The following is a 13,093-nucleotide window of genomic DNA, read 5'->3' as shown; positions in this document are numbered from 1 at the left end:
GAGAGGGGTGTAATGACCATAGCGTTGCCTAGTTCATCATCAATGTTATATTTGATCTACATGATTCGTTGTTTAAACAAGTAAAAGATCCTTTTCTTTTGTTAGTGATTTCGTTGGATGCGTTTGCATTTGCAAAATTTTTGAGATTGTTCAAAAATTTATGACAACAATGTGATTGTGTTAACTGATCGATCACCATTAGCTGTATGCAACTTCTTTCTACCATACCATATAAATCAATTCTAGCCAATTTGTGGATCGAACGGTTTGATAGATCGATGATTTCAATTTAATCTTGTTATTGATAAAATTAAGATATGAATACTAACATTGCGAACAAAATAAACCTTTATCGATACAGGACAATCGAGATGATTCTCTATGTGGTTAAAGTTTAAATTACTTTCAACCGAATCTTAGGTGTTAATGAATGTCATATGGGAAAACCTTAGATTAGTGAGGTAGAAACGACTATTCCGAAGTCATAAAATCGACCTCAAAGCACTGTCTAGTATATAGCAACAATAAAATTGCAAGGGATGTGATTGCTCGGATTGCATGTTAAAGTATTTATTTTCTTTCTCAGTAAGGCAAGGCATTAGTGGAGGACATTAGTGAAGCAATTATTTTGACCTTCAATATTCTGCAAACTACTGGATGATTCGCCCTCATGGTAATGATGCTCCATCATCATGCTTTTAATTTGATTCAAGGCTGTCAGATTCAGTAATATCAAGGACGGGTCCATGTGATTGGAGCCCAAGTTCTTTAAATGTGTTCTGTACTTGTGCACTCAGGCAAAGGAATGCAATTTGTAAAGTAATTTTAAGTATTCGGCAGCTGCTAATGCAATTAAGGGAGACTTTCATGTTGGCCATGGGGAGTTCATTCTGTCGGAATTTGCACGTATACTAACTACTAATACTTTTAATATTCTCTGTTGGAGGCATGGATACGCTGTTACATTCAATCGTGTTCAGTGGGGTACGTAGTTTGATGGGTTGCTTGTTATTTCCAGACTGTTACTTCTTCTTTGTTTATATATAAATATGCGATGATTCTTGCACCAAAAATGTACTTTAGATATTTCGGCTCCTTAGAAAACAGAAGAAATTCTTGATGCACTGGTGACTATTCAATCCTCATTGCCAGGCCCCAAAGAAAACAATCCTCATAGGAAATGAGAGCACTGTTCTTGATCAATCACACTCAGTATAAATACATCATGATCCATGTGGAGACTTAAAGAACTTTCTAAGAGACAATCATAGAACTCAAATGGAAATGTTGAACTAAAGACTAGTCTATACTGTGCAGTTCCACGAATTCAACTAGTTTCATGTTGGACGGAATCAATTTCCTTTCAGCTTCTAGCTCTGCCATTATTTTGTTGTTGCCCTACTTGTCTTGTTTCTTTTGTAGCACTAGCATAAGGAGCATGTGAATTGCACATGAAAATAAGATAATCAATTCTAATACCTTTTAAACTAAAATTTAGATCATGTATCTTAATTTTTTAATAAAGATTTGACACAATCATTCATGTAAGTCCGTAAAATAGAGAATAATAAAACTAAATAAAATCAAATACTCTAGAAATATTGATCGATGAGAAGAGATTAGACATTAAAGATTGGTATATGAAAAACAAAGATTGAGGATGATAAGATTGTCAGAGGGATAAGTTTACCATATATAGAGATTAGTGAGGATGCAGATAAGAAAAATTCGTAGAAGTTAAGATGTGGGATCTAAATGAGATAGATATGATATTTTTCCCAATCAATCCATGTTAATAATCATTATAAAATAAGTATGTTTTATGAATCAATGTATGGGCAAAATCCATGTTTAGGGATTTTACAGTTATGACTCATGAACTTTTAAGTCAGATTGGTGCGAGTCAACTTGAATTGTGTCATCTAATGTTTATGGGGGTTGGACTAAGTCCAAACTTGAGAAACACATACATGTATGCCAACTACTGCTAGCACTGGTGCTGTTTATCTCATCGCCGAATACTTGCTCTTGAAGAGATCCGGAATTCAAATTCTAGGTATAATAATAAAAGAAAAACCTAAACACAGATAAGACCCGTTCTGCTAGCCTAATCAAAAAAAAGGGCTGGATTGGCCTAACCGCCAGGGACAGTGGCAGCTGCTGGTTTGACCCACTCGTTGGCCCAGTGCCATCAATCACAGCCGCTCATTTCTCGTCTTGGTACACCGTTGACCTCACCAACCGTGCCCTCGACAGCGGTCGCAACAAGAAGTCCAGAATCGACGACCTCATCCGCGACGGCGCCGACGCCCGGATCGCCGCGCCGTCGCCCTCACCAACATCTCCGCCGATCGCGAGCTCGTCCCCCTCGTCGTCCCCATCGTGGTCCAGGTCCTCGACTCGCTGCCTTCGTCGCCCGGATGGCCGCCCCCCTTCTCTCCTTCCAGCTCCCCCTCGACGACGCCTCTCCCACTTCCAAGAAGGCCGCCAGCATCCACTCCCTCGTCCGGATCGATCGCGAGTCCGCGGTCGTTCGCCCCAGTTTGCTCCATCGTGAAACACGTGTGTGCTCGCGTGGCTACGTGGCGAAATCTAGTTGGCGCGGTGCACCTGGTCTAGGGTATAACTTCTCATGTGTGCGCGTGTGGGTCAGATATAACCGGCTCATTCTGTCCTATTGCGGGAAAAGAAATGCAAAGAGGTAAGCATGATTGGCTTTCATCAAGTCGAGATCGGTCTTCTGTGGCATTTCCACGAAAAAGCCATCGACTTGCTGAGACAAATATATAAATTTGTTCCATTTGGTGCCCGAGAAGAAGAAAATGGCCATAGCAGAGTTCCTACTTTTGCTCACTATCTCGGCAGCGGTGTTTCCACTTCATGTACAGCCAGGTATGAGCTCAATGGCATGCCTAAGTTTTACTTCCTCCAGTTTCTTTTGGTGTATTAAGTTTGGTTACATGTTGTAGATTGAAATCAAGAAGTCATAATGGTTCAGAATCATGTTATGGGTGAAAATACAATTCTTTTTTTTCTTAAATTGATCCTTCTTAAAGTTCCGTATGAAAGTTTCTAGCATTGTTTCTGGCTAAGTTGCCTGGAAGAGAAGCATGTGCTGTGAAACCATGGCTCTAACGTGGAAGTTTCCGACAAGGAGTTTTAGAAGGGACTTCCAGGTCCTGAGAAGGCTAATCTTTTGGAGGTGCAAATAGATATTTGTGAACAGGGTGCCAGATCTATCATCCACGCTTTCCTCAGACACATCTCAGTTCGGTTTTTCCATGTTTTTACGTTACATAGTTGATGATATTTTTTTAGGGACGCAACAAGCGAGAGAGTTTGAAAATTTCTATATACATGTTCAAGAGATTGCCTTTATCTCTAAGTTCACATAAAACAGATGTCAAGGCTGGGCACGAAGAAGGTGTCGATTTGATCCACGGTTTTCTTCTCAGAAAACGATGTCGCATAGTTTTGTCGTTGTCTGCATACATTGACCACAAGCAATAATTCTAATGGACCTGTTGCGGCCAATCGCTCGTCGTCCGATCGCCGGGGAGCGTGCACCTGCAAAAGGAAGTCCGCACTGACCGGAGGCGGCTCCGGCGGGGACCCTCCGACGGTCAAGTCAGAGAGGTGACTGGGCAACAGTAAAATGTAGACAGAGAGCTCTGAGAGAGAGAGAGAAAGAGAGGAGCGAGCCTGAGTTTTTAGGAGAGACGGGCGGATCGATCCCTTGCACTGTTGCCTTCTCCGGTATATATAGTGGAGCACGGTATGGCGCCGTCATTAATGGCGCAGACAAGTGAGGAACTGTCAACTCACTGTAGACTGTCAGGGTCGCCGTGAGGATGTCACATCGCCGCGGGGCTGTCAAATCGCTAGGGTTGACAATGCCCTAGGTGGGATAATGCCCCTAGGTGGCAGTGCCGCATGTCGCTGTCAAGTCCGACAGGCTCTGGCGGCTGTACGGCGATCGGAGGAGTCGGCCGACCCCAGGTCGGTGGTCAGCGGAGTAGCGTCAGGTTCCTCCGTCGGTCGGTGAGTTTCCCATGAGTCGACCATCAGACCCCTGGGTTCGGTCGGTCGGGAAAGATACGCCCGACATATCCTCAGTCGGCGATGGGCCATTGAATGGCCGTCGGTAGCGTCCGTCAGTCGGGCGCTCCCGGCTGTCGGTCGGGGCGCTCCGACCGTTAATCGGTTGGTATGCCCGCTGGTCAGTCGGAGTCGTCCGCCAAAGTTGGGAGGTCGACCAGTCGGTCGGCCAGCCGGTTGGTCGGCCGGCCGGTCGGTCGGGCCGTTGGTCGTTCGGCCCTTCGACAGTTGGTCGGTCGGTCGGTCGGTGGGTTTCCCCCAACAGGACCATTAAAGCAGCTACAACAGACCGTTATAGATCCAAAAGAATATTGGGACCCTATATCCAATTAAAATAATTTATTCTATGTTATAACATCCTTCAGCTAATGGCGAACAGGGTGCTAAAGCTCAACAAAGGAAAATACTGAGTCTGAAATAGAGACATGTTGCATTAAATAATGCAGCAGAATAAGAGGAGGCTAATGACATGCTGATATTTTTATGGATCTGTGGCAAATACAGGCTTAACCTTTATTGTCTTAATGAAGTCTGAGAGCGTGGTTGAAAATAGTGTTCTTTGGCCCCCTTCATGGACTTCTGAGCCACAAACAGCATACCAAGTCATTCTATCTAGAAAGTTGAATCATTCAATGTGTGGAAGGACTTGGTAGAAATGTTAATATGTATGTGTTTGTCTTTGTGCGCATACACATGCATGTTTGTGTGTGTGCAGGCAAACTTCCATGTTTAATCCAAGCTTAACTTTCAAACTGAAATGTTTTAATGAAGACAAGTGCATGGTTAAGAATTATCCTATTGACCCCCAACGTTCTTATGAACTGCAAACTTCCACTCAAGTCATTCTATCTAGAACTTTTGAACAAATAGGTCCAGGAAAGTTGGATGATTTGATGCCTGGAAGAACTTTTCAAGCAACTCTGGTGCCTTAGAGAAGCTGCAGTTATGCCTTGAGATCAGTTGGGGCATCAGACTGCTTTTCTTAAATTTTCTGAGTGCATGATCTTTTGCTAGATGACCAAATCTTAAATGATGCTTTCAGACATGCAAGTGCAAAGCATGAGGAAGTTTAAAGTTCTAACAGTAGTTATTACATCTTTTATTTAATCAATTCGTGGTGTCTATTGCAGGTGATACAATAACACCAAGTAAAGCCATCATGGATGGCCAAACCTTAATCTCTTCAAAAGGAACCTTTGAAATGGGATTCTTCAATCCACATGATTCGAAGAACCAATACTTGGGAATATGGTATAGAAACATCCCAGTTCAGACAGTGGTGTGGGTTGCCAATAGGGACTCTCCTCTCAACAGCTCTACGGGAGTTTTGAATCTCACCTCCAATGGAAATCTTGTCCTTCTCAATGACAGTGGATATGTCTTATGGTCGACAGGCACATCAAATGTAACAAATCCCACCGTGCAGCTCTTAGACTCAGGAAACCTCATCTTGACTGGAGGGACTTCGAAGAGCTTATTGTGGCAGAGCTTTGATCATCCATGTGATACTCTGCTACCAGGCATGAAGCTTGGATGGGATTCCAGTACTAATTTCAATAGGTATCTTACATCATGGAGGAGTGCTTCTGACCCTTCTCCTGGAGAATATGCCTACAAGTTTAATATCCATGGAGTACCAGAGGTTTTTCTATGGGAAAAGTCTGCTCGAATCTATCGCAGTGGACCCTGGAATGGACAAGGTTATAGTGGCCGTCCTGAGATGATAAAAAATAATATGTTCAGATTTCATTTCATTTCCAATCAGGATGAGCATTATTATACGTATGAAGTATTGGACAGTTCTATTATATCGCGGTTAGTGCTGAGTGATGGAAAAGCTCAGCGTTTTCTGTGGTCTAAAGTGAAAAATGATTGGAATTCTTACTGGTATGTTCCAAAAGACCCATGTGACAAGTATGCTTATTGTGGGGCTAATGGAGTCTGCAATACCAGTTACTCATTGTTCTGCCAGTGTTTAAAGGGATTTGATCCAAAGTCTACTAACGATTGGAATCAAAGAGTATATTTGGGTGGTTGTGTGAGGAAAACACGTTTAGATTTCCAGTCAGATAGGTTTTCTGAATTGGTAAATGTGAAGTTGCCTGATGCATTGAATGCCACTGCAGACAGCAACAGAAGTCTTGATGAGTGCAGAGAGTGGTGCTTGAAGAACTTCTCTTGTGTAGCCTTTGCTTTCAGTGGAGGAAGTGGATGTCTGACATGGACTGGTGATCTGGTAGATATCAAAGTATTTGCTGAAGGAGGGGAGAATTTATTTGTTCGGCTTGCAGCTTCTGATTTAGGTAAATCTTTATCAATGAAATAGTAGAAAGATTTTTTTCCCCCTCCTTGTTAAAAGGGGGAGGAGAATGGCTAGATTTAGTTTAGACATATGTCTAGATAGGAAGCTAGACTAAATACAGAACTTGCTTTAGGTTTTTAAAAGGCATCAAATGACTTAGGAAATGATTATAGCCTTTATACACAAGCTGAACATTTTCTTAGTGCAGTTTAACTTGAAAACCATGGAGAAAAAAGCTTTGGAAACTGATGGAAACCCATTTATAGCAGTGTTTTTCATAGTTTTTCTATATTTTTTGGTTTCTTTTGTCTCATTTTCAGAGTATTGATAAATCAGTTTTCAGTTTGAGTACCAAACCAATGCTGGGAAATGGTTTATGTCAAGTATGATATGAACTAATGTAAAATTAGTGACAAAGTCTTCCCAGATAGATTCATATCAAGAATTAGAAAAGAAAATTGTAAGTGGAGTGGCATCTCTCTCACTGATTTTTCAACCATGATTTTGACATTACAATAAAGATTTTCTATATAATTGAAAAGGATACATAGCATCCATTTATTTAGATGTTAGAAGGATATTTCATGTTAAAGATATGCTTGATTTCATATTTTAATCTGTTTTTAATTTTAAAAATCTATTTCATTTAAATGCTTTACTGTCGAATCTACTTAATAACAGCTACTTCAGTTTTTAACAGCACTGACGTTCAACATAGAGGCATCATCTACTTATTTGGGTTTTAGCTTTAGGGTTTTATGAGGCTTGTGTTTTAACTTGAGGGTTTTAGCTTATTGTTTTGCATTGCTTAACAGTTGTGTAGAATGGGTTTTATAATGAAAATATTCCTTGTCACAGAGATGTTTCATTGTTGATTTTTACATTTCTGAAAGCTCTTTTAGTTGATCTTTACGAAAATCATGCTTTGTATTTGTACGGAAAACTCCTTTAATTTTGGGTCTCCTATATAGAAACTAAAGATATGATCATGTTACACAAAAAACGAGGTTCTTTGTAGAGCCTTGCAGTCACTGTTTTCTTCCCCTCATCAGTAGCACAAGACTTCCAGTAATGGTGGCTTAACCATTTTGGAAACTCTCCAGAATCTTGCCCCTGCACAGTCTTCCTACATTTTTCTTATCTAAATTTTTTAAGAGACAAGCATTGTGGTACCTGTACTCTAATGTGCTCCTGCACACACACCTGCTTCTGGTAACTAACATTAGAACCTGGAGGCTTCCACCTTCTGTTACTGATGAATGCAGTGATCTTGTTTCTTTTGCCTCCTGTTATAGCATCCGAAATGTGCCCACTGTCCATGCAAAGGAGGCTTATTGACTTCTTCTTGTTCTTCATGACAAAGATCTTGGAGCACATTCTAAAGGAGTCGTTGAGCATTCCTTCCCTAATTTGTTCATGGTTTCTTCCAATCCATTTTAGGTTACCATGTCTCAGTTATCAACAGATTATGTTTACTTGTAATCATAATTCCGTTTTAGGCTAAATGATAAAAGGGTCACTACTGCATGCATTGTATTTTTGGAGAATAAGGACTGCATGCACTCTAATGTGTGCTTTAATCCTATTTTAAGGCATAAGCTTTCACCAATTGTTTCACATGGCAAATGTAGGATGGTTGTCCATCCTGATGTGAGCAGAGATTTTAGATTCATTCAATAATTACACATGGAAGTTTAAAATGGAGCTTTAGAAATATTTGTGCAAATGAGCAGAGTTGAGCTGAGTATCAGGATCCTTGGCTTGGCTCAGTATTTGAACAGCTGCTCAAGCTCGGCTCGAGCTTAAGCTGAGCTGTCAGGCTTCAGATATAGTGCTCAAGCTTGGTTCGAACTAAGGTCTGAGCCGAGATTTAATCAAGCTGAGTTGAGCTTTTCCACTGTTTTTGAACAGAGCCAGTGTTCAGGCTTGACTCATCCATGGAATCAAGCTCTAAAAAGATGTTTGAGCTTGGCTTCTTTTCAGCTGAGCCAAGCTTGAACGAGCAATTATCAAGGTAATTTTTTGAATAGAGACAAAGATGCTCATAAGCAGCTCGGTTAGTTTGCAGGCCTATTTATGACAATTTCAGGTTCAAATAATTACTATAGTGGCCTGCTATAGGTTTTAGATTTGTTCTAATAGGTTTACATGAATATATGAACTCTTCTTATTTTGTTTTCAAAAGGCAGTCCTTCATATAAGTACAATAGACTTCACTATTACAAGCACAAAAGAGAAGAGTTCTTGCCTTCTGTTTGGCTTTGACATCTCTAAGAACATAATATAACCTCACCAAATTAAATTATGTTTCAGATCAGCTGCTGGTTTTGCATGTAAATAAATTAATTTCACATATTTTCTTCTTTAAGATGCTCATCAGCAAAGAAACTCTCATGAAATGGCATATGTCTATTAAACTTATTCCAAGTGAAATCATCTAAAAGTGACTTCTTCAGTGTATACGGCAATACATTAATTGACTATGAATTTTTTTTGGTGTTTGCACCAATAAATTCTTTTTTCCTTTTTGGGGCTTGCTCTGAGATAAAATTCTTGTTTTGACAACTCAAAACAGATGAAAAACTCCAAATTTAGAGTCACTATGTTTGGTAAGTGTTTTATTATCTTCTCTAAAACCCATGTCTAACACATTTTCCTTTAATTCTGACATAATATCAGGGTTACAGCTTAGTAGTTCTAATTCATGGAAATATTGTAATGCAGATACAACAAAGGGTGATTCTAGTAAGAAGCAACGTGCAATTGTCATTATTATTCCCTTAATATTGGGATTTCTCGTATTTGTGTTCCTTGGACTATTTATGTTAAAGAAGAAACGAAAACAAGGTAAAAGTACTCCTTTTCCTTTGCACATGAACATTTCACTTAGTCTGTTTTGCTCTATGTTGTAAGTCTAGTTTTTTTTACTGATGATTTGATTACTGCAAAAACAGTTTTTAAAAATGTAATGCTAGTAAAATTAAATGCAAGATACTAAAACAATTAAATGGTTATCAATAATGAAATACCAGGTATAATAGGTGACTCCTGCTCCAAAGAAAGCAGTGGGAAGGAGCTGGAATTGCCTTTGTTTGATATGTCTGTGATGGAAAGTGCAACAGATAACTTCTACTCTAATAATAAACTTGGAGAGGGTGGGTTTGGCCCTGTTTATAAGGTAACTACCTTGATGATTATAGGAGAATACTATTTGACCTGACTTCTGATTTGAGTATATAGATGTTGCTTTCTTTAAGCGTATGTTGTCATATAAATTTTAAAACTAAAAGTTAACAGGGTCAGTTGAGAGATGGGCAAGAGATTGCTGTCAAGAGGCTGTCTAAGGATTCTGTGCAGGGTTTGGATGAGTTCAAGAATGAGGTCATGCTGATCGCCAAACTTCAGCACAGAAACCTTGTCAGGCTTCTTGGTTGCTGCATCCAACGCGAGGAAAGAATGTTGATATATGAGTACATGCCAAACAAGAGCTTGGACACCTTCATATTTGGTTCAGCCTCAACTCTTATACTATTTCTCTATATTATGTTTATTTGTGATGCAAGGTTGATTAATATTTTATGGCACAAGAGAAATCATGCGCAAATTTGGTTAAATTATTTGTCATGTGAAACATGAATGGGTCAATCTTTTAGAAATATAGGAGATCAGGACCGTAATGGTTACTAATTTGAGTTCAATAGTGAAGAACTGACTTTTGTTGGTTAAAATATCAAAGTATATGAATTAAATTTTATAAATATGCTTTCTTACTATTCAAGCTTATTTTGGCATTAAGAACACAGCTGAAATTTTATATTATGTATGTTGTTGGAAATTTTTAATTATTAGGAATCTGTAGTATATGACAAAAGACATTTCATTCAATCAAGTAGGCCACTGTAACAAGTGAAATCAGCAAAAGCAACCTGTATCTTTTGTTAAATAATGAACTTTACTTTTTATCTGAAGACACTTTTTCATGGTAGACAAACTTCTTGATTATTCATCAAGGTACTATGGTGTTTCTGTTGTTGACAATATTTCCCTGAAGTTGTTCCTTAGTCTGGTATGTTGCAATTACATATCAGTGTATCATTTTGGATGCATTTAGCTGGATATATTTGATTTAAACACTCGAACATGGGACTGGATGTGATAAATGTAACTTAAAAGATAGGCAGGCGGATTATGGTATCCTCCTTATTAAAAAAACCAGTAAGACAAAAAAAATAAAAGAATGTACTAAAAGTTCTTCTCAAAAGGTGAGAGAGAGAGTTAAAAGAGAAGTATTAATAGTTGTACATAACATTTCATTCTGAATTTGTTCGAACATTTTTTTCTAAGGTTATGGTTGTCAATCATTTGCTTAAGATGGGCATCGTTCTCAAAGAATTCTTTTTCTTCCTGAATACCAAAATTAATAATAAAAAATGCTTGGTGTTTAGCTTTCCACAACATGCATAAACTACACATGAATCATTGTAGGATAATGAAAATGATTAGAAAATATTAGCGGAGAACAATAGGAAAATGTTAGCAAAGAACAATAGGAATGACATTACTGGATTAAATTCTAAAAAGCTACAAGCTTATTTTGTGTCTGTTCAATATACGTTTATGTTGCTTGACATATAAATGCAAGGTTAATCATGGTTTCTAGGACTTCCATGCATTTGAAATATAGTGGAGCTCTGCTACTTTTCTCAGTATATATATACATATATCATTAGCTAAGTTAAACCATATTAGTTTACTTAGACAGACGAATTTTAAATGTTGTACCAGATACAACAAAAGCTGCATTATTGAGTTGGCAAAAGCGTCTTGACATCATTATAGGAATTGCTCGAGGACTTCTTTACCTTCATCAAGATTCTAGACTGAAAATAATTCATAGGGACCTGAAAGCTAGCAATATTCTGCTTGATAAGGACATGAATCCCAAAATTTCAGATTTTGGCACTGCAAGAATATTCAAAGGAGATCAAAATCAAGAGAATACAAGGAGGGTGGTTGGGACATAGTAAGTTATAACTTTTTGAACATTTATGTAAATATACATGTGTTATGATCATTAGATCACCAATTCTGCAAATGGCTTGCAGTGGTTATATGTCGCCAGAGTATGCAATGGATGGCATCTTTTCAGTGAAATCTGATGTTTTTAGCTTTGGAGTTATCATACTAGAGATACTAAGCGGTAAGAAAAATAGAATGCTGAAGCAAGTGGAACCCCATGTAAATCTTTTAGGATATGTAAGTATTCAAATGAGTGCTACAATGCATGTACATTATTCTTCGTATTATTGGTAAACTGCAAGTTCATTTCAATGTGTCTATGATATTATATAGGCATGGAGATTATGGGAGGAAGACAGATGCTTGGAGCTACTTGATAAAGCAGTGAAATGTTCATACCCTATATCTAAGGTATTGCGATGTATACAAATTGGTCTCTTGTGCGTGCAAGAGGGAAGCGAAGATAGACCAACAATGACAGAAGTAGTTCTTATGCTGAGCAATGAAGGGGTGGCACTAACACAGCCTAAAAGGCCTGGTTTCTGCATAGGAAGGACTCCCATAGAAAGAGATTGTTCTTCCACTGAGCAACATTCTAGTACGGTAAATGAGATCACGGATACACTGCTTGAAGGCCGATAAAACACTGAGCTCAACAAGCACATTTTCTGTGAGGCAAAATTAGCCACTTCTGCGGCCTAAAGATAAGTTGGTTTCATTTGGTAGAGATGGGCTATCAAAGTAAATTTCAAGATTCAGTTTGTATATTGGCCATTCTTTAATTCATGAGAGGAGTCGACAGCATAAATTTCTAACCTCATAAGATCTATGGCTTCTGTCCATTACCCCAAGTTGATTACTGAAGTCTGAAATAAAAGGTGAAGGTAATATATGGATTTTAGATTCTAAGTCCTGTCCTGTTGTACTAGCTGAATTATGAATTTGTAATATATGCTGATCTTGTGAAGCTATACCTAGCCTGATTAACAAATCCATCAATTGAAGTGGAATCTAGTTTGTTGTCCTTATTGATGTCACTTAAAAACCTCCCCATTTTAAGATTCACCTACTGGAAAGATGAGAAATGCTGAAGTTACCTTGCCAGCAAAACTGAGTATCTAAGTTTAAATGCACTAATAATATGTGTCTAGATAAAGAGTTTGCGGCGCTTTTATTTTCATCAAAAATGCCTATCATTTTTTTTGGAAGTTGTAAGTCACCCTCGCCTTAATCTTCTCTTTCACAAACACTTTGTAGCTTTTGCTCAAAAAACAGGCACTTTATAGCTGATAATATTGTCCCCACATTCACTATTTCACTAGACATAAAAAGCTGAATTTGGTCAGGGGAAGCAGTGAAGACATCTATTTTAGATAGAGATTTTCCCACCAGCCAAAGGAATTGCACCACGAGCTTGTCAAAGGAGACACTTGAAGCTGGCTATTGTAGTTCCTACTGTATCCATGGAGCCATGGGTATCAAAGGTTCGCCATGATAAGCTGTTGGGAATAAGCAGTCTCTAAGGATCAACCTCAGAAATCAAAATTCATAATTATTCATAATTATTGGCTTTGTTTGCTTTCACAATGGGTTCCAGAACAATTCAACCCAACATAGATTAAATCTGAGTCCTCTCTTTTTTTTCTTTTTTTTTTTAAATTTCTTTATTTAATA

At 38.5% G+C, this 13,093-nt stretch overlaps 1 protein-coding gene across 5 annotated transcripts; it reads left to right on the top strand.

Annotated features, from left to right (window-relative positions):
* The first annotated feature begins 2,177 nt into the window (after window positions 1-2,177).
* On the top strand, window positions 2,178-12,484 carry LOC105043186 (receptor-like serine/threonine-protein kinase SD1-8). 5 transcript variants are annotated; one of them, XM_010920638.4, is made up of 8 exons: window positions 2,179-2,892; window positions 5,229-6,401; window positions 9,125-9,247; window positions 9,433-9,578; window positions 9,698-9,908; window positions 11,354-11,423; window positions 11,506-11,656; window positions 11,753-12,484. In XM_010920638.4, the coding sequence occupies exons 1-8, from the start codon at window positions 2,823-2,825 to the stop codon at window positions 12,059-12,061; spliced, it is 2,253 nt and encodes a 750-aa protein (XP_010918940.1). In that variant the 5' UTR covers window positions 2,179-2,822; the 3' UTR covers window positions 12,062-12,484. The 5 variants fall into 5 exon arrangements, with proteins under 5 accessions (XP_073112077.1, XP_010918940.1, XP_010918938.1 ...); XM_010920636.4 differs by having other exon boundaries at window positions 11,240-11,423; XM_010920635.4 differs by having other exon boundaries at window positions 2,180-2,892; window positions 11,186-11,423.
* The last annotated feature ends 609 nt before the right edge of the window (window positions 12,485-13,093 follow it).

Source organism: Elaeis guineensis, chromosome 4, assembly GCF_000442705.2.
Source record: "Elaeis guineensis isolate ETL-2024a chromosome 4, EG11, whole genome shotgun sequence".
NCBI classification, from domain to species: Eukaryota; Viridiplantae; Streptophyta; class Magnoliopsida; order Arecales; family Arecaceae; genus Elaeis; species Elaeis guineensis.
This window is presented reverse-complemented; position numbering and strand designations above follow the sequence as displayed.

What these genes read in the sequence shown, in the direction of transcription:
- LOC105043186 (XM_010920635.4), top strand. Translation starts at nt 2,823, where the DNA reads ATGGCCATAGCAGAGTTCCTACTTTTGCTCACTATCTCGGCAGCGGTG. An exon ending in TCCACTTCATGTACAGCCAG is followed by an intron (nt 2,893 to 5,228) that starts GTATGAGCTCAA and finishes TGTCTATTGCAG; the next exon opens with GTGATACAATAACACCAAGT. An exon ending in AGGAGGGTGGTTGGGACATA is followed by an intron (nt 11,424 to 11,505) that starts GTAAGTTATAAC and finishes AATGGCTTGCAG; the next exon opens with TGGTTATATGTCGCCAGAGT.